Source organism: Miniopterus natalensis, chromosome 1 (genome assembly GCF_054644295.1).
Source record: "Miniopterus natalensis isolate mMinNat1 chromosome 1, mMinNat1.hap1, whole genome shotgun sequence".
NCBI lineage: Eukaryota > Metazoa > Chordata > Mammalia > Chiroptera > Miniopteridae > Miniopterus > Miniopterus natalensis.
In genome coordinates this window covers 143,019,161-143,042,042 of record NC_142081.1, presented here as the reverse complement: position 1 = coordinate 143,042,042, position 22,882 = coordinate 143,019,161, and the positions used below count along the sequence as shown (strand labels likewise).

Here is a 22,882-nt window from a genome sequence, read left to right as displayed (position 1 = left end):
TGAAAATTCCTGGGGAGGGAGATAAGGTGGTCAAATATTCCATATGTCAAGGGTACTAGAAAAAGCATTTCAACGTGGGCTACATTAATAAAAAGTATATGCGGGAGGGGATGAAAAATACAAGCACTAATATCATTATACTTTTGTGATGAACAGGTTTATCTTTTACAGTCAGTTTGTTTGCTGGTGGGGGAGTGGCAGTGGTGGACAAACACATGACTAATTATGTGCTAAGCATCATGCTAAGCACTGGGGAGATGAAGTAGATGAGCCCTTGCCCTGGATGACTTCACAGTTAAGGAGAACATTTCGTTGCAAATGTTTGTGATATACTGAGTGCACCAAGGATATGAAGTAGTGCAGACAGCTGTGCCTGAGGGGACCAGAGAAGTTTTATACAGAAGAGGACACATAATAGGCAAGAGTATTCCACGCAGTAGTAAAGCAAATACAAAGCCATGGAAGGTATCTTTGGGATTTTTAAATAGTTTAGTTCAACCAACTTTATACAGAGTAAACACAGATAAGCATTCAGAATACACATATGAGTAAAAAATTTTCTCCCTGCCCTTAAGAACTTACACTGTAATAACTTAGAGACTTAAAAATAAATTCAGTACAATGTGAAATATGCTATATGTGTTTTCAAAAGTCACGTGATATGGGTTAAATTCTAAAATATAGAAAGAGTTCCCACAAATCAGTAAAAAAAATAAAAAATAAATCAACCACCAAATATGGGATTAGCATAATCAGATGTTACATTTTAAAATGATCGCTCTAGTGACAATATGAGAAAATTAGTGTATGAGAGGGGACAAGTTTGAAAGCAACGAGACTAATGTGGGGAGGCTACTGCAGCACTAGGTGAAATATTGAAAAGACCTGACTGAACAACAGGTTTAATTAACTGCATGGATGGTGGTAATATCACCCATGATAGGAAACACAGAAGAACAAAAACCACACTTTGTCCTGACCATACCTTTCCACAGCAACTACTGTATACAAGGTTTGAGAGAAAGCTCTAGAAAAAAGACTAGGTTGCAAATACAGATGTGTTTATCATCAGCCTATAAGCAACAGCCAATTCAAGTATAAGGACATAAAACTGCCTGAACAAACTTGTAAAGGAATAAAGGAACGCCAACATTTAAGACTCAGTCAAGAGGGGCTGACCAAAAAAAAAAAGTTAGAGAAAGAGGAACTCCAAAAAGCCAACGAGAACAGCATTTCAAGAAGAAAGCAGTGGCCCCTCATACCAAATACCACAGAAAGCAGCAGGTAGACAGTCACTGGTAACCATTGCCAAGATGTCTCAGAGGAATGAGAGAGGCCTGCAAACTACAGTGGGTTTGACAGTGTGTAGGAGGCGAGGAAGCGTATACTTTAATGCAGGTTACTTCTAGCAGCAGAAAGCTGCACTTTCGAAAGAGCTGCCCAATAATGAAATAATAATCCCCAACATGTATCAAGGGCTCTTTTTCAGCCCTCTTCTCATGGTAACAACCCCTCTCACGGTTACAACAGCCTTGTAATGATAACACCAATGATCACTTCCAGTTTTCAGTAAGAAAAATGGGTTCAGGGTGGTTACATGACTTCCCCATGAACACTCAGCTGCCACACAGAGAAAGCAGGATTTAAATACAAGTTTTGTCAAACTGTAAACCGATGTTCTTTCTGCACTCTAATGCTGCTTCTCCATCACTGGAAACATGGGGCGGGGGGGGGGGGGCGGGCTTCTTAACCATTTAACATTTTTTGGAAGCTAACTGAACTAGCTGACTTTTAAAGTCACTTCCACTTCCAAGAGCCCATGATTCTACCATATACCTGGCTCACAGATAAACTGTAACAGCCACAGAATTCTAGATATGCCTATCACTCCTTTTTCAGTTAGTTTTTATGCCACCTTAATTTAAAAATAAGCCCACATCCTAACAATGTGCATATATTTATATATATACACATATGATATATCACACAGAAAAAGATATTGCTTCCACCTATTTTTGCAAAAAAAAAAAAAAAAATGGAAAAATGGAATAACAGTCTATGAAGACTATTATTAATCATTCCCTTTTCTGCACTCCACAGCATGTTGCATCTTAGGCTATTAAAATAATTGTAACTTATATTGTGATTTGATTTTATCCCCCATGCTGGACAGTAATCTTTAGAAAGTGCCTATTTTACACAGCACAGAACCAGGCAAGCAGAAGCCAGCAAAACTCTGATGTATTCATGAACAGGATGGAGGAAAATAATATTTTTTCAACAGTCATTTTATACCAAACAATAGATTATTTAATCCATTTTCCAACTGGAATGTACAATTATATCATACTTGAAGGGAGCAGTATAGAAAATTGAGTGATACCAATAAGAGGTATGGGGTACGGATTCAAAAAGTGATATGAAAATTCTCTCTCAAAAAGGCTCCTGAAATACAGATTTTTCCTGGATTCAGTACGACCCAAAGGCAAAATGAAAACTTCAGTCAACTCACTAAATTATTTTTTAAAGATCACTTACTTTAGAAACTTGTGTCAAAGGTGGCCAATCTTACTCTAAATAAAAAATTAATCAGGGAATTTTGGGCATGGCCCCTGGGAAATGTTTAAGAACAGAAGGTTTCATGGGGTACTTTGAAATCTCCCCAGGGGTGCTTACTTGTATGTTCAAGACCTATTCAATCTACAGATCTGGCTAGCACAGGTGTATTGTCTAATCTTAGGTCTCAGCCCTTTTTTTCCCATCAAGGTACACATGACACTTGCACAAAAACACTATCATGAGTGAATCCAGATTCTAATAAGCTATCCTCAAAAAATGCTCAAGAAAATAAGACAAACACTGACACAGATTATAAAAACGTATAATTCCACAATTAAAGGCATATTGGTAAGATCAAGAAGATAATAAGTTATGCAAAATGCCCACCTGGCCAGCTGCAGCTCCATTCCTTTCTCTCCTGCATGAGAACACACATTAGAATGCAAGTAAAATGTTAGGGCTGAACTTGAATCCACCCAGTTTATACACAGATATTTTAAAATAAGTCATTTGCAAACTTCTGTACGTTATCAGTAGCTGTTAATGCCTCACAGCTGAGAGTAACACAGAAATGTGTTGTGACACCGCAGTTGGAAGCCACTGACCTCTTTTAGGCCTCAGTGAAACTTAAGCTAGTAATCAAATTACAATTGAACTCACTGGGTTAGCCAAATTCAATGGCCTTAGGAGCTGTTTATCAACAACCTTCAAAGACTGGGTGCCAGAAGTAAGAGCAGGCAGGAGAGGCAGGTTCAGCTCTGGTAAGAGGTCTGCTGAGCTGCCTTCAAGGTGCGATTTGAAAAGTAAACAAAGGAACTGGCCTGTCCTCAATTACCCCGCTACTAGCACCATGGGCCATGCTATCATGCTGTCTTTATTACTTGCCTGTATTACAAATAAAAGCAAGCAAAACGAAAGCAAATGCCTCTAGAAAATCACTGTTAAAATGCATCTGCTATCCAGGTTTTCTGGAAAGCTCCTACTCATAGAGCAGGTGAGGTGTTTGACACCTGAAAGCTTCAGAGGAACTGGAGAAGGTACAACTGAAGGGAATTTCAGTAGGAAGGGCGTGAGGAGCAAAAGCATCACGTCGCCGCAGTGGCTTCCTCATCCAACCAAGGGACATCGCGGGAAGAACTCTAGATGGGGCCCAGCAGCGAAGGACTTGAGTTGCAGGAAGTTTAAAGGTCCGCACAAGGACACAGAAGGGCAAAGCAAGAGTACTGAAGCACCCAAGTCCACGTGCTAAAGGTTCCATGGAAGGAGGCAAGCCAAGATGAATCTTTGCTCACTTCTCCACTTTCAAGAGACCCTGACAATCTGGCATGCCATGTGGGCAATAGCTAGACAACTTAAAAACATGAAAGCTGCTGTTACTATACAATAAGCTTTCCTGTGGAAGACACATAAAACTCATTTTATGGAACTCTTATAGGGCAATGGTAGGAACAATAAATGTGTACTTCAGAGCATCAGATGGAGGTCAGGCATAAGGAAACATCTGGTGAGCAGAAATGGCCAGGATGAAGGAGGAGTCTTAGGAAACAGGGAATTTACTCCCACTAAATGTGTTCGCGCAGCAGTGGGATTACCATCCATCAGGGAGGCTGGGCTGGGGGTTCCACATGGGGTGTGGCCTGAGCTACATTTTGGTGCACCTTCCAATTTTAAGAGTCTGATTTGTTTGTTTCCAATTTTAAGCTCAGACAAAAGGTTTCTTCCAACTTCAAAATTTCATAATTTTAGATTTAGATCACATTTACAACCCAAATAAATGAGGATCATTTGTTCTCTCCTTTCAGAAGATACCCACAATTCACACCAGTGTTAAATGTCCTTGACTGATTTTTAAAAATCACCTAAATCCCTGATGCATTCAAACAGTGTTTTCTCTTATTTGGTTGATAGTGGTGATGGACAACATCTGAGTGTGATCTACTGTGGAAGAGACTTTTACTACTAGAAATCCAGTTAAATAGCCACTCAACCTTTACTTTTTTTAAAATATGTCTTTATTGATTTCAGAGAGAGGAAGGGAGAGGGAGAAACAGAGAAAAACATCAATAATGAGAGAGTCATCATTGATCGGCTGCCTCCTGCACGCCCCGACTGGGGATTGAGCCTGCAACCTAGGCATATACCCTGACCAGGAATCGAACCTGTCTCCTGGATTATAGGTCAATGCTCAACTGCCGAGCCACGCCCAGCCAGGCAACCTTTACTTTTAAAGACTGAATAGTATCTCAGTTGCTGTTGCAATTTAAAGTCCTTTAATCATGGGCAGGGGAGCTCTTTTCTTTTTTTTTAACATACTCTGAATTTTCCATGTCGTTTCTGGAAATGCATGTGGAATGAGACAGAGTACTGAAGTAGAATTTTGACCACAGGTGAGGGCTGCTGAATGCAAATTAACAGAAGTTGACAATAATATTTTATATAGGAAACTATATTTCCCCCAGTCTTCCAACTCCTTGACAGAAAAGTATTTCTGCACTAGGAAGACAGATTAAATGCTGGCCCATAAACCAGAGCTTGGAAGGCCCTGGCTGGCCTGCTTCAATGAGGGCCATATGAGCAAGTCCAGGCCAGTGCAAGCCCAACAACCCTCTGTGAGAATCCGGCTAAAAGAAAGTACCTCAGCACACTGCTTCCCTGTTCATGTCATCCCAGGACTGGCTTTTCTCAAAACATTCACCATGTAGACATGCCATCCAGGGAGCTGACTCACAAGCAGCCTGTACTCATGTGATGGAGCTGAAGATTTTTTGTGTTACACAGACATCTGATATCTGGGCCTGCAGTATGTCTTACATCTCTGTTCTGATTCCTAAATGTACTAACTTTTATTCATTTGCATTTGCACATTTCTCTAAGGAAGCGATATAATTATGAAATTCAATATGGGCCTCCCAGATGCTTGTCACAATAACTACCCCCCTACAACCTGGTGTCATCGGAAGTCTTGAGAAAAAAAAAAAAACATTGCCCATCTTTGAGAAAATTGACCTGTATACCCTTTATCTGACACTGACCCACTGAAAACTAAGCACCCCCTGTATAAACCACTTCTGCTAGGTGTGCTTCTGCACGCTGGCTACTAGGGAAAAAAACATTCCAATTAAAGAAACAGCATTTCAAAACTCATGTGAAAAAGTTCTTCTATAGGATTGACACTTACAAATCAAGAAACTCATCAGATGTTTGTGATCTGCCCATGATTTAAAATGCACAAAATTTCAAAATAGAAAAGAATCCAATAACTGAGAAATTTAAACCCCCCTTACCCTTTATCTGTTATTTCATTCATTTAACAACCATGTAGCAAATGCCTATTCTACAGCCCCAGCAGGGTGGCTCAGTTGGTTGGAGTGTCATCCCATACACCAAAAGGCTGCAGTTTAATTCCTGGTCAGTGCACATACCAAGGTTGCAGGTTTAATCCCAGTCAACCCCTCATCAGAGCACACACAGGAGGCAACGAATCAATGTTTCTCTCTCATATAGATGTTTTTCTTTCTCCCTCTCTTTCTCTCTCTCTAAAATCAATAAAACATATCCACCCAAGAATTAAAAAAAAAAAAACCCTATTCTACAGTAGGCACTGTGCTAGGGCTAAAGATAAATGGAACCAGGCCCCACTTTCCTGAGGTCTCCACTTCCTGGGGAGAAGAGGCAGAAAAGTAAGCAAATCGTCAGAGCAACATGCTCTATTCAAGGTGTCTACTGTAAGAATGGAGAAGCAAGTCCCTTTACTCCAACGGAAGGTACCAAGAGATGAGAGGCCCAGAGGAGGTGACAACTGAACAGCTTGAATAATGAGAATAATAAAAACTGTTATCATACAAATAATCAGACCCACACACAGAAGGTATCCGTGCACTTTAATTTATTAGCATTAAATACGCATAACAGACCAATAATGTCAGGTTTAATTAAAAAAAAAATTGTGATCTTTGCAAAAAGCAATAATAATAACAACAACAACACAAAGTCCTGACTCAGGTTCTGTCATTTTAAGAGAATGTATTGTGCTTTTAATTTGATAAAGTGGAATAGCTTATAAGATGTTTAAAAACATATTGTCAAGGGATGGCTTAAAGCCTACTTAGAAGAATATAAGGTGTCAGCAGAATTGGTGCCACTTTTTTTTAACCTCTCATAGCCCATATATCTTCCCACTGGACAGCATCTAATAATGTTTTGGGGGCCAGGAGGTCATGCTGGAGAAGGTTGCATTTCTGGATTACAAGAGCATCATAGAAAATGATAAAATGAGATGTAAGCAATGGAAGAGAGTTTTAATTCCTTTGGTTTGGTTTTCTGCTTTCATGAAATTTGCCAGGTCATTTTCTCTTCAAGTCCAAGTCTGGACAATATTTAAAATACATAAATCGCCCAATAAATCAAACATTGAGTGACTAATGTCTTTCTCCGCTTGTCAAAAATTGATCAGCCTAAAGGGAAATGCAACAAAATTGAAAGAAAGCCTTCAAGTTCAAGCTAATATGCTAAGTTGAACAGGATTTAGCCCTTTAAACGCAGTGGGCACAAAGCCAGTTCAAATGACCAAATAACAAAACTGTTCTCAGTCTAACTTTGTTACCTTTTTAATGTCTCCTTCTCATACTCCATTCTTTAATATGGCTGGTGAAGGAAGCAATTAACCAGATAGTCACCATATAGGACCATTTGCAAAGAATCATAACTTAATATGATACACTCAAAATAAACATAATTTTTCTCTGCTTATTGCTTCAGGAGGCACATGAGAATTTTGCAATACCCAGATTATTCAGTGAGAATTTATTCAGTGCATAATAAGCAAAGCATCGAGTTAGGCACCACTGGTTCAATGACCATATTTCCCAAAGGAAAATTCTGAATACACAAAGTAATAAAAAATGTTATGTAACTTCCAAGTACATGCAGCAACCTCAGGGACATAGTTTAGACAGTGACATACTAGAATTTCCAAAACATTCTAATGCTACATAGAGTCAACTAAACATTTCATATCAGAAGAAGTAGCTCCTCCCCCAAAAACAAGGAAAACTGAGGTTATACAGTCAATGTAGAAAGAGATGCTAAATATTTTAATCTTAGAGCTGATGAAGTTTTTTTTTAATTTAGCTCCATATGAATAAAACTGCCTGAACATCAACTATCATTCGTCTAGTTTCACAACTGTAGAAAATACCTGAAACTGAAAACACTATAAGGTGGTATGTTATAATCTGAAGGCAGCTGCTAACATAAATCTCTGAATCTCTGATATCTACTTGTTTATTTTGCTCTTGGCAGGCATGTGCAGAATTTCCAGTTGCAAGAAACAGGAAGAAGTTCATAGAAAGTCAGATAGACCATATTTTAAAATAGAGTCATAATATATCTTGCTGTGAGGCAAAAGCATGGATTAGGGGAATAAAAAGAAGAAAAACATGGTGATATTCCTCTCTATGATGGTCTCAATAAGAACTCATCCAATTCCAAAAACACAGCGTTTTAATAACTGATTACTGCTTCCTCAGTCAGGGTTCACATGTTTTTAAATATCTAAGACTTTAGCTACCTGAGTGTCCATTTATAAAATGGATTTGAGCTCCCGGCAATAGTTCTAAATCCTCAAATTGATAGTCACCTATTTAAGACATTATTCAGAACACCTAACCATGGAGGAATATGAAATGTTTTATTTGACTTCTTATATGAAATATAATTGATGGTTTATCAATGAATAAAGCCTGTATGAATACGGGATATAAAATTATAGAATAAAACAGGTTAAAAATGCTGAAAATGTCAAGACTACTAAAGATTTAATTTACAAACTAAAATACGGTTTCAGTGCCTAAATCATTCCCACCTGATGACTATATTTTAAAAAAGAAGTGGAGCCCTAGCCAGGTAGTTCAATTGCTTAGAGCATAGTCCCAATACGCCAAAGTTTCAGGTTCAATCTCCAGTCAGGGCACGTATAAGACGCAACCAATGAATGCATAAGTGGAACAACAATTTTATCTACCTACCTACCTAGCTAGCTAGCTCTATATCTCCCCCCACCCTTTCTCTCTCTAAAACCAATAAAAAAATAAAAAATAAAAAAGGAATACCTAAGAAGCATTGGCTGATATTTTTGCTTGAACTTTCTCTAGAAATTAACAAATTCCTCAAACTGAAGTAACAGCATGGGTCATTATAGTTCAAACAAAGAGGCTTACAATAATACCCTTCAAAATTATAGTCAATAACACTCCTTATCAGGAGAGTATGCTATTCCTATTTCTGTGTATATATTTACTTGAACAGAAAACAGTTCTGTTCAGTGCTTAACAGTTTTTTTCAGTAAACCTCATGCCAAGATCAAACCACATTGTAACATTTATCATCAGAATTTATAGTTCTGCTAAATAGAGATATAAAAGCTTCTTCTAATAAAACTATTTTACATATACAGCTAGTAATTCAGTAAAGCAAAGTTTGAAAAGAAAAAAAAAAGCAGTATCTTAAATATACCCAAAGTGACAGTTTCAAAGAGCTTTTTGAAAGAAGAGCATCTTTGCTACAGAATTTGCTTACACTTACCTGCATTCTAGTACCACCTGTGACCCACCTTTCTAGCTATTCTGTCTCCATTTCTTCAACTATAAAATAAGTGTCACCATAGGACACTGTTGTAGACCCAAGCTATTCATGGACTTCAGTATTAATGGTTCTGACTATTCTTGAGCGACCCTGAAAATACATTAGTACGTTTGTCACTTTTAATTCTGTGTCAGCAGTGACTGAATTGCCATTCCCAGGCAAGTAGCCCAAATGTAACCATTTAGGTTCTCAGATACCACTTGATGATCCTCTGGTTCTCACAAATGATGGTGAGTGCAATTATTGCCCTTGTACATATGGGGAAAGTAGCCCATGACGTTATAATATATATCAACGGAATTACAGAAAGTTATAATTCAAAATCTCACTATATCCCTCTTGAATAAGCAAGAGAATGCTACACCAGAATATTGCTGAAAAACTGACAAAATAATTTTTTAGTATTTATCAGAGTTCCATATCATGAATCATCATCATTCTTTATATTCCTGGAACTGTACAATATCTTCAGAAAACTTTCAAAAAGATAATTTAACTGGATTTGCTAAAAAGAGAATATGTCTAGAAAAATGCTGTTTTCCAATGAGGTCACTCTAAATGGATTCTTTATTTGGTTTCATAATTAGTTTCAATACTACACATGGCTGACGCACACAAAAAAAGATCTAAAAAAGCGTAAGAGGCCAATTATAAAAAAGTTATAAACGCACAGCATATCAAATTCCTATTTCATCTCTAAAATTACAAATAAAAACAGTTCATGGGGAACATATCTTAAAAAGCATATTTTAAAACTAATATAAACAAATGTTACAGTAAACTTCTAACTAGATTCTAAAGTATTACTTTTTTCACATTTTAACTGGATGTCTTAAAATAGATTGCTCATTTAAAGAACTGTGGTTCTTCCTTAGTTCCCCAAAACTAGATTTTTAAAATATTAATTCTTCTAATTGATGGCATTTTAGAATCATTGGAATTTCCCTGAATCTCAGTCTCAATTGTTGCCTTAAGCCTCAAGTTTACAGAATGTATGTTTTGAAAACAATGCACTTGTGTTATATTTACTTCATAGTCATGAACAGCAGATCAATCTAATTGTAATTAACAGCATTAATTTGCATGCTGTACACTAAGTCCTGAAAAGAATTTGTTATCAAGTATATTAACCATGCCCAAATCGCGTTGTTTATAGTATTAGATTAGCAGACTCCTTTCTTCACACCCACTGCTAATGTAATCTTCAGCCACCAAATAGGCATTTAATCATAGTAAGTTTCAATTAATGACCCTAAATTAATGAGGTTTTACTACATCAAATGGAAAACCAGATACATGGCTAAATTCAACTGATGGTAGCAAAGGTCAGCAAAATAAATTCACAATAAGTTCTTGACGGCTGCAAAAAAAGTGGCATTATTTAATACTCCATATTTTTGTTTTCTTTTTGAGTAGTCTCATTCAACTAGAAAACTGATGGGAATTCTTTTCTACTCAATATTTTACTTAGCTACCATCTTCTTGCTTATATGAGCTTAGATATCTTTCCAGAACGTCCTTATTTGTACTTTGTCTACACAACAAGTACATAAGCTGACAATACAAAGAAAGACAGCTTTTTTTTTTTTTTTATTCCCCTCAGCCAAAAGCAACATGACACAAAGTACAAGAGTGCCCTACCTAGAGTTTTCAAGAAATTCCCTAAAAGTTTTCCCAGGAATTTACCCAACAACCTTATGCAATGTTTCTTTTTTTTTAAATGTAAAACAATGGATCAAGTTATTGCCATGGTATCTGGAATTGCTACCATTAAAATTAGTTCAGGTGAAGGTATAGGATCCATTATAGAATACCTGGAGATGGGAACAGAGGAAAGGGTAAGAGATGAAACAAAGCAGTGCACTCACTCATCACATAGTTTAATTTCTTGCAAGTATTTAACTGTCAAGTAGCAAAGTTCTACAGCCAGCAAGGGATGTTAGGGCCAGACCAGGAGTTAAAAGAAAGAACAGGCCGGGAGAAATGAAGAGAAACTAAAGTTTGGAAAAAGGCCTGTGGAACATCACTATAGAGAAAAACCAGACTATTGGGTGTGTTGGGAGTGGGGAGGGAGGGAGTAGTTATTCTTCTGTTTATTGCCCTCTGTCTTTGGCCTTATATTATGCAAAGTTTCTTTTTTTAAAAATGTAAAACAATGGATCAAGTTATTGTCATTTCCAACAAATAGCATTACCAAGATGATTTCTCTGAATTTTTATACTTTCCGTTTTTTTATCCAAGAACAGTCAAAATGAAACTGCTAGTTTTGCTAAATGAAGTAATTTTTCAAGGTAATCTAAATGAACACTTTTCACCTCTAATGATGCCATTCATTTCCTTTCATTTCTAAGGTTTAGAAAACTGATAAGGGTTTCTGAACACAATCCACAAGGTGCTGCAAACCTGAAAAATTACAATTAGTTGAAACTTAAACTCAACCTACCTTTCTAAAGTTGCATTCTGGAAGTAAAAGTCAAGAAAATCATACTACTGCAAACACAATCACAAGCACAGCTTTATTTGTAAATAGCAATTTGTTATACAACAAAACCCAGATCACACTAAGAAAGGTAACTGTAAACAAATGCCATGGCACAGCATGGTAATAATGATCCAAATACCTCTTCTTTCTCTATGTAAGCAAATACCTCTAACTGCATTTGGTAAAAGGAGAGAAAGCTTCGAGAGCACAGCAATTTCCTCAAGGATAATCCCTTTCCTGCATTAAGTCAATCTCAGAGCACTGAGATGAAGTTCTAGCAAAATTTAGAGTGAAGTCCTGGTTTTGTTAACTGTCTTATCTAATTTTTATAAATAGGAAAAACTGTTTGGTAATGTTTTCCATTCATCATACATGTACTTTGTACTCACTACGCCTCTGTATACATATTCAAGGAGAACTGCTATTTCATAGTAGACCGGTCATCAAAATAGATTATCACCTCAAATAATTAATCGTAAAAATCGTATGTATGATAAAATGTTGAACCCAACATTTGCTGATGGCTTTTAAGCCAACAATATACACTCTATAAGAAAGTATAAGAGAAATAGTGGTGGTGGGTGTGACCATCTTAAAAAACCAGGATTCACCAATAAAACTTTTTTCTATAAACAAAATTTCACGTTCAGAAATTTCACATCCAGAGGCCTATCAAAACAAATGGAAAACTAATTTTTCCTATTTTGTGTCTATTACCCACATTTGCATTTCAGTTCTGCAATACTATGGAAACCAAATTTTTGGAATTATCGGTTGGTATGTGTACTTATAATGTAAAGCTCCATTTATAATAATATATAGCATGTCCCAACAAATGTATACACTCATTTCTGTAGATTCTTTTAAATTTTTTAAATGAACTGTACATTAATAAACAATAACTTTATAACCTTAAAGTGTGTATACATTTTTGGGACACCCTGTATATATAATATAGCATTGGGGGGGAAAAGTAAGACAAACCAGCCACATACAATGGTTGAATGTGCTCTTTTCACATTAACTGGTAAAGACACCAAGCCTGAATGTATGATCAATCATTTTTACATTCTTCACTTGATAACAATTTTACATTTACATTTAGAACCTACACTTCGTGATTTAAAACAGGGAATGTGATCTTATGTGTGTGCACATAAGTATTTTTTAATTGCTAACACATTTACTGCTATCATTTGAATTGCAAGCTTTATAGTAATTGTTTGAATATAGGTAATCTTAACATACACATTGGAGTTACGCCTAACTTCACACATTAGGGAGATATTTGTTATTCTCTGATATTTTAGCAAAAGGTCTTAACTGTTTTTAAACATCAACAAAGAGCCTTAATACAAGCATAGTTCTTTTGAATGAATTTGAATTGACTGTTTACAGGAAGATCCATGCCTGCAAAAAAGAATAGCTGTGCATCTATAGACCTATTTCCAGTCATTTTTGCAGATATTTCCTTCTTATTTTGATGGGTCTATGAATACTACACTAAAGCAGGAATGATTTTAATATAACCAAAACAAAACAAGATATTTTATTCTCTTTTTCTTATAAAGGAGACCACAATTTTTCCCATCTATCAGGAGAACACACACAAAAACTTTCAAAACGGAGCAAACCTGAGTGAAGCAATGAACAGTTCTGAAGCCCCAAAGACTTCTGTTTTCACGGTCTTTAGGCTGCTGGGTTACTTCACCTAAGGGCTCACGATGCAAATGACTTTATTGCCTTCACTTTACTTGCAAGCTCTGGCCACATAAGAACCGAGCTCTGCTCTACAGCGCGCGCGCATACACACACACACATACACCAAACCAGCCAGCCTTGTTTCCAATTTCAGAGGCCCGCTCTGCGCCTAGCCCACGCCCAACCCTTCTTTGCTCTGCATTCTGACCCCAGGAATGAGGGATACTACTTAATCCTGGCGGATCTGCTCTGTTGTATCATCCTTCCAGGATTCCTGGGATGGTTCCTCCCCCACTCCACCACGAATCAAGGGAGGGGGATTCCCCGGTGATAGAGAGGAGACCACTGCCTCTCCCCTTCCTCAACCCATGCACCCATCCCAGCTTCTCTTTGCCAGAAACCCCAGAGCCATCCCTGCCAGAAGTACACGATCCCGGACTCTGGGAGAATCAGACAGCCCATTAAGAAGGGGGTGACAGGGACACGGAGGAAGCGAGCGAGGCGAGTTCACCACTAGGGAGGTGTGCTCCAAAAGGGAACCATTCAAGAGCAATGACAGGTCGGCGGGGGAAGGCTGGGTGGCAAGGGAGGTTGGAGAACTGCATTTCGCGTCTTTCTCAGGGCCTGTGGGGGAATCCCGGGCAGCGACTGTAGGGCTCTCGGGTCGTTCCCCGCCTCCCGCGCCCCCGCGCCCCCGCGCGTCCCCTCCGCCACCCCCTCCGCCTGCGGCCGCCCCCACCCCGCGCGGAAGGCAGCGCCGGGCTCCCCCCACGCTCTCCCGCTCTCTCGCGAGTCCTGTGCAGGCCCTTCCAGAGGCAGGGGGAGGGGGCGCGGAGGGAATTGCTGCAACGGATCGCCTAGAGAACCCCGGCCCGAGCCAGGCAGTCTGTGGACAGCCACGGCCACATAAATATGCCATATTAATTTTTTAAAAGCCATAAATCACCCCTCCCTATGCAAAAGAAAACCATAAACCCGATCCCATGCAACCCAGTGAGCAGCCACCCACTTCCTATTTCTGTCACAGCAGCTACACCCTGCCAGCAACCACCCCCCGGGCGCCCCCTCTCGCCACCGCCACCCCCGCGGCCGCCTCCCCAAAGCTCAGCCATTTGCCAACTGACGCCCCCGTAAATAAAATTGCCCCAAGTGGGCCTGGGTGGGAGGCGTGGGGGAAGGGCGCGCAAGAGAGGGGGGCGAGTGTTGCACAATATCCTAGAAGGTCCGTGGCCGGAGCAGGGAGAAAACCCGGGGCGGGGGAGGGGAGGCGAGCCGCCCGGGTGCCTGCGGCACACGGTGCACCCGGACGACCGCGGCGCGCCGCTTACCTTTCACCACCCTGTCGGTCGTCGACAACTTGGGATCAATTGCCTTGGGCTCGGACATCTCCAGCCGCCGGGGGACAGCGACGCGCTGTTCGTCCGTCCTACTGCACACCCCGACCGGACCGGCGGGCCAGACACTCAACGCTGCCGCCGCCGCGCTGCAAACCGCTCGGCTGGAGGTCTGGGTTCCGAGATGGCTTTAAAGTTGCTGCCTTCTCCGCGCGTCCCTCTTCCTCCTCCTGCTCCGCCGCCGCCGCCTTCACTCCTCCTCGGCCGCCAGCCCCGCCGACTCCGCTCCCGGCACGCGTGTGTGGCGGTTATTTATTTATTTTCTAAGCACGCCTCTCGGTTCTTCTTTTATTCTTGGGGAAGGGGGATGGGGAGGAGAAGCGCACACACGAGCACCCACCCTGGCACGGAGACCGGGCACCGCGGAATGGAGCCCCACGCGCGCACACTGCCGGGATTAAGACCGATCACATGGGGAGGGCCGGGGGCGAGGGAGGAGAGGCAGGGCCGCGGATGTCAGTGCCACCAACCGCGCCTCGGCGTCCCCGGCGGCGGAGAGGCGCCCGCCGCTGCTGCTGCTGCTCTGCTGCTGCCGCTGCCGCCGCTGCCACCGCTATCGCTGTCGCTGTCCCTGTCGCTGCCGCCCCACGCCGAGCGCCGCCGCAGGTCCGCGGCCGCCGGAGATGTCCCGCCGCCGCGCTCGCCCCTGCCTCCCGCGCTGCTCCTTCACTCACACAGGCAGAGCCGCGGAGCTCGGCAGACACAGTCCCCGGCGCAACCTACCCTCCTCCTCCGCCGCCGCCGCCGCTGCCGCCACCGCGCCCGCCTCCGCCTCCTCCCCTTCCTCCTCCCGGCCCCCTCCTCTAGCGCCGGCTCGGCCGCCTCCTCCACGCGGAGCCCGCCCCCGGCTCCCCGCCCCGACGTCGGAGCTGCGGGCGCTTACTGGCTGGCGCGCGCGTCACTCTGCGCCAGGTGGCGGCCCCGCGGTGCCGCCCGCCCCCCGCTCCTCCTCTCCGTCCCGCCCCCCGCTCTGTTTTCTCCCAGCTGCCAGTCGGGCGGGCCTGCCGCCTCCGCCGCCCCGTCCCTGCTCAGGTGTCACTGTAGCCGGCAGGCGGGGATTAGGGACGGAGGACGGGCGGGGGTCGCGGCGGGGTGGAGAGGGCTCTCCCGGCCCCCCCAGCCCCGTCTGGCTTCGGCCCCTTGACCCCGCACACCCCCCCGCGCCGCTTTGGTAACCGTGCCTTGTGGGCTGGGTTAAGCCGCAGTGTGAGTAGCCGAGTGCGGAGGGTGTCTCCGGGTGTGTGCGTGGCCCCGGAGAGGGCGAGGAGTGAGGAGTCGGGGAGAGGAGGGCCCGGGGTGGGGGTGGGGGTGGGGGTGGGGGAGAGCGACCGAGGGGGGCGGGGGGAGCCCGAGCGCGGGGAGCTGCGCGGCCCGGGCGCAGTTGCCGTCGCGGCCGCAGCTGTCCGGGCGGCATCGCCCAAACGCCGACGGACAGACAGCTTACCTTGGGGAGCCGGGCTCCGCCCGGGATGGGTGCACAGCTGTTTAGCGATCAGGCCCTTTCTGCGAGCGCTGCTGTGCTGACTGGTGTGGACCACCCTTGCCTCGCACCGTCGCGAGGGTGGGGGGCGCCCCCGAGCGTCGCGGGCCGGGGACGCGGAGGAATGTGTGGAGCGCGGTGGGACGCGGGAGCGGGCTGCCCACGGAGGACTGGGACCGGAGTCCAAACGCCCCCGGGCTACTCTGGGTCACCGGGGGCGCTGGGACCCTGCGGGTCTCCAGGGAGAAATGAGGGGGCTGGAGAAACACTCGAGAGGGTCGCCTTTTCCCTGTTCGCACACACTGCCGCTGGCTGGGACTCTCGACACATGTCCTTTCTCTCCTCTCTCTCCTCTCTCCAATGTCTGGACATCCATTTGATCCTACCTCTACCGATACTTGCAGAACCGTGAACCCCTAGGAGAATCCACACTGGTCTCTCCAGTTGGAAAAAAAAGAGAATTCAAGGCAGAGGCCAGAGGGTGACAGTAGCCCAAATGCTCCTTTCTGATCTACCTGCCACAGAATGAAGTGGGCCCCCCTCTGCCAAAAGGTCACCTCCGCACAGCTCCTCTCCCCGAACAGCCTCAGTTCAACGCCAAGGACTGGCAAGGAGGTTGGTGTTTTGGGGGGGAGTGATGAATTGAGCTAAACAAATTTCCCACCCTCCATTCTTCCTGTTTTATTTCCAAATTCCTCCAATATCAACTTTTTCCTATTTCCTGAAAGGGACCATGAGCCTAGTAAAAGGCCTAATAAAAGATTTAGGGGGTGAAGAGATAGAGCCAGAAGTGTTTGGGAGAAAGGGGTTACATTAAAGTACAAACTTGCAAATAAGTTTTAGGAATTGACTGATGGTGCTAGAGTGTGACTTGAACAGTTTGGCCTGCAAGGGGTAGGAACTTACTCTAAAAGGCAGGTGAGCCTCTGTAGAGGCCTCCTAGCTTGAAAGGAGACCATGCAGGGTGTGTCCTTCTGGCTCAGGGCAACTGCCCTGGCTCCAAGGTTCTGCTGCTCAATTCAGAACCCAGGATAGTGCAGGGTAATTAGGCAGATAGTAAATATGTATTATTCTCTTATATGCCAGACACTGTGGTAGGTAATTTATGTGGGGGTGGGGAGGTGAAATAGTCCTTGCCCTCAGTAAAGCCTAGAGTCCAATAGAACTGTCATAAAAATATGAACTCTGAGAGGCCACTGTATCATCTCAGGAAGGGTTGGTTGAGAACAGCCTCGTGAACATGGGCAGAACTAGTTGCTAAGGTAGATTTGGGAAGTTGGGCCCTAGCCAGCTGGCACAGAGTCAGGCAGGGATGCCAAGGCCTGTGAGTGAGGAAGAGGGCCTGCTTGAGGAAAGACCAGGAAACCAAGTCCAGGGATGCTCATTTCCCAGACCATGATGTTCCCTCCCATGTGTTGCAGACAGAGATATAGTTTGCACCATTTTTTGGACTCACTTTTCAAGTTTAGGAAAAGCACCTATAAACCAACATCAGAAGGCTTAAAATGTCAGCACCAGAGAAAAGTTATATGATACAGATAGGAAATAAAGGCACACCTTTGAGGCACACCCTTCAGTCCGCTACAAGTCTAAGACACCTCCTAGCTGAGGTATGTGTGGGGGAAAAAAGGTTATGAATCATAATCACTTTACAACACATTTATCATCAGGTATTTTTATGCATGTTTGTAGTTCCATACTGCTGTAACACAGACACATCTTAAAATCAGGCCCTACTCTAAAGAAAACTAGACAGCATGTTCATAGGGGACCAGTTGTGTCCTCATACATGGCCAGCTGAAATAGCTAAATCATCTTTTTATTTAGATATCTTTTTCAGATGTCCTACTGTCTGCTACTGCCTTTTTTTATCTTGTTAGACTATCTAGGCTGACTGACTATATTACATTATATTTGGAATTTACATTTTTCAAGCAATTGCTGGATGCTGATTTAAACAATGATTCTGCTTATAAAGAAACAGAAAGGAAGAGGGGGGAAAAAAACAAACAAACAAAAAACCCTTGGCAAAAAACAACTTTCTGTCTACCAAAAAATTGTATTTCCCCTTCTTTGTATATTTCTCTCTGGGGAGCATGTGCCCAGGTAGGAATTCTATTTCCTGGACTGCATCTAAGTGGGTCTAAGTGGGTCCATGTGACTCATTCTGGTCAATACACTGTGGGCTGAAGTGTTGAATCACTTTCAGGACAAAACAGTTAAGCAGCAAATATGCATTGTCCAGCTTATGCATTTCCATCCTTTAGCTGAATGAAGAGGCTTCTAGAGCCCAGGGAAAGGCATAACACCAAATAGAAAGAGCTAACTACCTGACTTATCACATAGAGGAATGCTGCCCACCCACTACGAAAATCTGCATCAGACTTCACATGAAGAAAAAATAAATATTTATTGTGTTGTTCCATTGAAATTTGGGGATATGCTTATTAGGGGTGCTAGTATTATCAAATTAATACACAGAAGTTATTTAAGATGTTAGTTCAAAAAGTAAAATTCATATTTATTCTGTTATGTAACAGAACTACCAGACTAAAAATATTTCTTTTAATACATGAGCATCAAATTTTTACTTCTTGTAAATGAATTATTCATTTACCAGTTGTGTTTTGAACACCTGCTCTGTACCAGGTTCTGTGCTAGATGATGCATAAATGTATAGAGAAAGGATTCAAAGACTTAGTCCTTTTATTCAAGGATCTCAAAGTCTTGTTATACAAAAATTGTATACATATTACCTTGGCAAAAATTTAGGTATAAAGTGTAACTTCCTCTCACTGTTGGAGAAGACTAATTTTACTATTGACTTCACAGCTAATTATGAAGATAAATATGTGTGGAATAAAAAAGAACATTAAAGATTTGGCATCATCTATGCATTCAAATGCTCCAAGTCTCAGCTTACCTATTTGGGGGAAAAATCATAGTAAATGAACAATATTTTATTTTTCTGTTAAGTGCTTGGTTGTTTGGGTGTTGTCCTGTGCACCAGAGAGTTGCCAGTTTGATTCCTGGTTGGTGCACATGCCCGGGGTTGAGGGCTCTGTCCCTGGTCGGGGGCATATAGGAGGCAGTGATCTGCGTTGGGCTCTCACATCAATGTTCCTCTCTCTCTCTCTCCCTCCCCCCCCTCCTCTCTAAAGTCAATAAAAATCTTTTTAAAAAGTAGAGGCATTATTTTTCAAGAAAAGAACTGAAGATACTGTATTTTATATTTTGTTTTGAGAATAACCTGCTTTTGAAATTTTGAACTTTATTTTGGTTCTTGGATGACTTTACTATCATTTTGACATTAAGAATTTTGACTCTTCTCGTTTTGGCCCTTCTCGGGGCTGCACTTTGTTCTGAGAAAGTGGTAGTTGACAGTATGTCTGACCTATTCTCACCTGAGCCAGTGCAGCCTAGTGCTGAAGAACCTGCAGACTAGACAGCCAGTCCTATTGGAGACATTAATGTGTATAAGAATTTTATTTATTATCTTAGAGTTCATTCCTCTGATGTTCACTTCTAACATGCCAAGTTCTACCCTATTCACTGTAGAGGCTCTATGAAATATATTAGTCACCACAGATTTTATTATTTGAGGTTTAAACTAAAGGGGGTTTTGTTTCTCTTTTGGATTGCTCTTGAAATTTTGTTGAGCCTTTTTTTTTTTCCCGGAGGGCAGTTTTACTCATTTAGAAAAGATATTTCTCAAAGGACATAAAAATATGTTATACCCAATGTATTCAGAAATAAATTTTACTTTTTCCATGAGGGACCAAACTATAATTTATGGAATTGTATGCTAAGTTTAATATGGAAAAGATATATTTTATGTAAAATTTGGCAAGTCTATGGGTGATCATTATTTATTTGGATTTAATAAACATATATTCAAAGTTATTTTATTTGTTTTTGTATCTTTATCTTATATTTCAGTTCTGGGCACAGGGTAGGGTGCTCAACAAATTTTTCTGAGTGAATTTTTAAAATGTATTGACATCCAATATGTGAGGCACCAGGCTAAGTACCACAGCCCTTGCTCTCAGAGATATTTTAATATTTCTAATATATATTTTAATATTTCTATATATTACAGATATACACAATGGAGAAAATCTTATTAGCCCTTTCTACTAGATAATTTGAATCCTAATTTTATTATTTTAAAAATTATGACTATATTAATGGTGCCAAATAATAAAAGCTTGCATTTAAAATAGCTAGACATTTGCTATTACATTGAAAATCCAAGAAATATTCATGCTGTAAAACTTATGTATTCTGGCTTTTCTAAGGTCATAATTTCAGGATATTTTACCTGAAATGCGCCAAAGTTTACATTTGAAGTTTCTTAAGAACAATTCAACAATAACAACAAACGGTTTAGTAATCATACTAAAAGTACTACCCAATTGTAGGAGACCTAGTAAGTCAATTTAGGAGAAAGTTTGTCACTTTAAAAGCACATTTGCATATACAAAATCAATATAGTAATTAGAAATGAGTTTCACTCATTAAAGCTTGTAGAAATTTACCTTTACTGGAAGTAAGTTTTGCCCATTATTGATTGAAAATTCATGAATTTGAAAGTAAATATTCTCTTAGAAAAGAATCTTGCACTCAAATTAGTCGTATTTCCATTTACTTCAAATTAGTGGAGTTTAATTTTGCATATTGATGGTTATTGGAAAGCATTTATTCAACTGAACACATATCAGGCACTTGGAATATAACTTAAAAAGAAAACTGTCTCCTCGTAAACCTTACAGTCTAGTTAGGAGAAGCAGATGATTAAACCAGAATAATTAAAGTGGTTGGTTGTCCAGACAACGAGGCCAGTATGGAGAAGGGCCCTGGTCAGAGGTAGGACAGGTCCAGAACACTGGGGTCTGGTTTTGAGCAAGGAAGCCCCACCTGCCCTTGGGTCCTCAGGGCCTGCTTTAGTTTTCCTTCACAAATTCATGGGGGCAGGCCCCTTCCCTTTGCTCCCTGGAGTGCTTGAAGTCTGGGCCCAGTGCACTCTTCTTCGCGGCCTCCTCTCGCCAGCTGCCCGCCTGCCGCAGTGCTGCCCCTGTGCCTGAGTTGGCTGTGACCCCACAGCCCTCCCACCCAGCTCTTTGCAGAGGCCGCCGGGCAGTGTTCTGGTCCCAGTAACTACTGTGAACTGTTGGGGGTGCATCCTGGTGCCAGCACTAAAGAAGTTAAAGAGGCTTTCTTCTCCAAGTGCAAAGAACTGCAAGCGGACCGGACTCTGGGAACCCAGGCCTGCACAGCTGCTTTGTGGCCCTGAGTGCAGCATACCAACTACTCAGCCTGGAGCAGATCCACCACAGCGAGGACCACCAGCTCCACTCAGCAACCCCCCAAAGTCTCCAGGAACCACAGCCCATCCTGGCTCTACTCATCAAGCACACAGCTCCTGGGCACCTCCCAGTGCACAGTACTGGGCCCAGTTTCGCAGTGTGAGGCCTCAGGAAGCAGAGCTGAGGCAGCCCCAGCACAGACACAAGCAGCAGGTACTGGGGTACTGCCTTCTGATCATGCTGGCAGGCACGGGCCTGCACTGTGCTGCCTCAGGAAGTCGGAGCAGGTGCCCTGTAGCTTCATGGATGAAAAGTATCAGATCATCACAGCCATCTACAATGACACTCAGGGCCAGGGCCAGGGCCAGGGCTAGGGCCAAAAGAGCCAGGTTCCAGCAGGAGTAACATCAGAGACAGTAGCTGCAGCCACCACAGGGGCCTCCCCCAGGCCCAGAAATCATGACCCCCAGCCTCTCATCTGAATGGAGCTGCTGTGTTCCCTCTTTGGACTCACCACTACCCAAAGTGCATGCAATAAAGTGATTCCCCCTGCTTAACAAAAAGAAAAAAGAAAAAAAAAATTAAAACAATTACATACACACAAACACATAAAATATATCTGGTGGACTAAGTGATAATGCACAGTGTTAAAAGCACTGGAAGAAGTGATGGGCAAAGGAGTGCTACTGGCTATTGTAGACAAATTGTGCAGACAAATATCACCTTTCTTAGAAGGTGACATTTGATTGGAGATTCAAATGAAGTGAGGGAGATATCTGTGCTGCTATCTCAAGAAAAATCTTCTAGGTTAAAAGAACAGCATGTGAAAAGGCCCTGAAGTAAGATTCTGACATGTTTTAAGAACTGTCAGAAGAGGCCAGTGTACAGTGAACTGGAGAAAGTGGTATATGGTATACGGTGAAGTCCAGGAGATGGTGTAAGTTCAGATCACATAGAGCCTCATAAACTATTGAATAGATCTGAATTTTATTCTGGTGAAATGTAAATTATTTCATCAGAGGAGTGATATGATATAAGTTTAAAGAAAGTGGTCATTCTTTTATAAGAACTGGCTTTAGATGTGGTGGTAGGAAGGGAGCAGGGATAGAAATAGGAAGACCACTGACGAGAATATTGTCATAATCCAGGTGAGAAATCAGGGGGTTTGAATGATGAGAAGTATCTGATTCCAAATCTATTTTACAAGCAAAGCTAACATTTGCTGATGGGTTAGATACAAGGCGTGAGAAAATAAAAAGGAGGAGTCAAGAGCTCCAAGGCTCTGGGTGTGAACAAATGGAAGGTACTGAGTTACCAT

General features: G+C 42.2%; 1 protein-coding gene and 1 pseudogene across 1 annotated transcript in view; one reads left to right on the top strand and one right to left on the bottom strand.

The window, feature by feature from the left end:
* Window positions 1-15,225, bottom strand: part of PPP3CA (protein phosphatase 3 catalytic subunit alpha) — a 285,468-nt gene extending 270,243 nt beyond the window's left edge. Inside the window, exon 1 of the mRNA XM_016223594.2 lies at window positions 14,713-15,225. Coding sequence (XP_016079080.1) covers window positions 14,713-14,770 — 58 coding nt within the window. The 5' untranslated portion in view covers window positions 14,771-15,225. The remainder of the gene's footprint in view (window positions 1-14,712) is intronic.
* On the top strand, window positions 14,903-21,969 carry LOC107545484 (dnaJ homolog subfamily C member 4 pseudogene; annotated as a pseudogene).
* The last annotated feature ends 913 nt before the right edge of the window (window positions 21,970-22,882 follow it).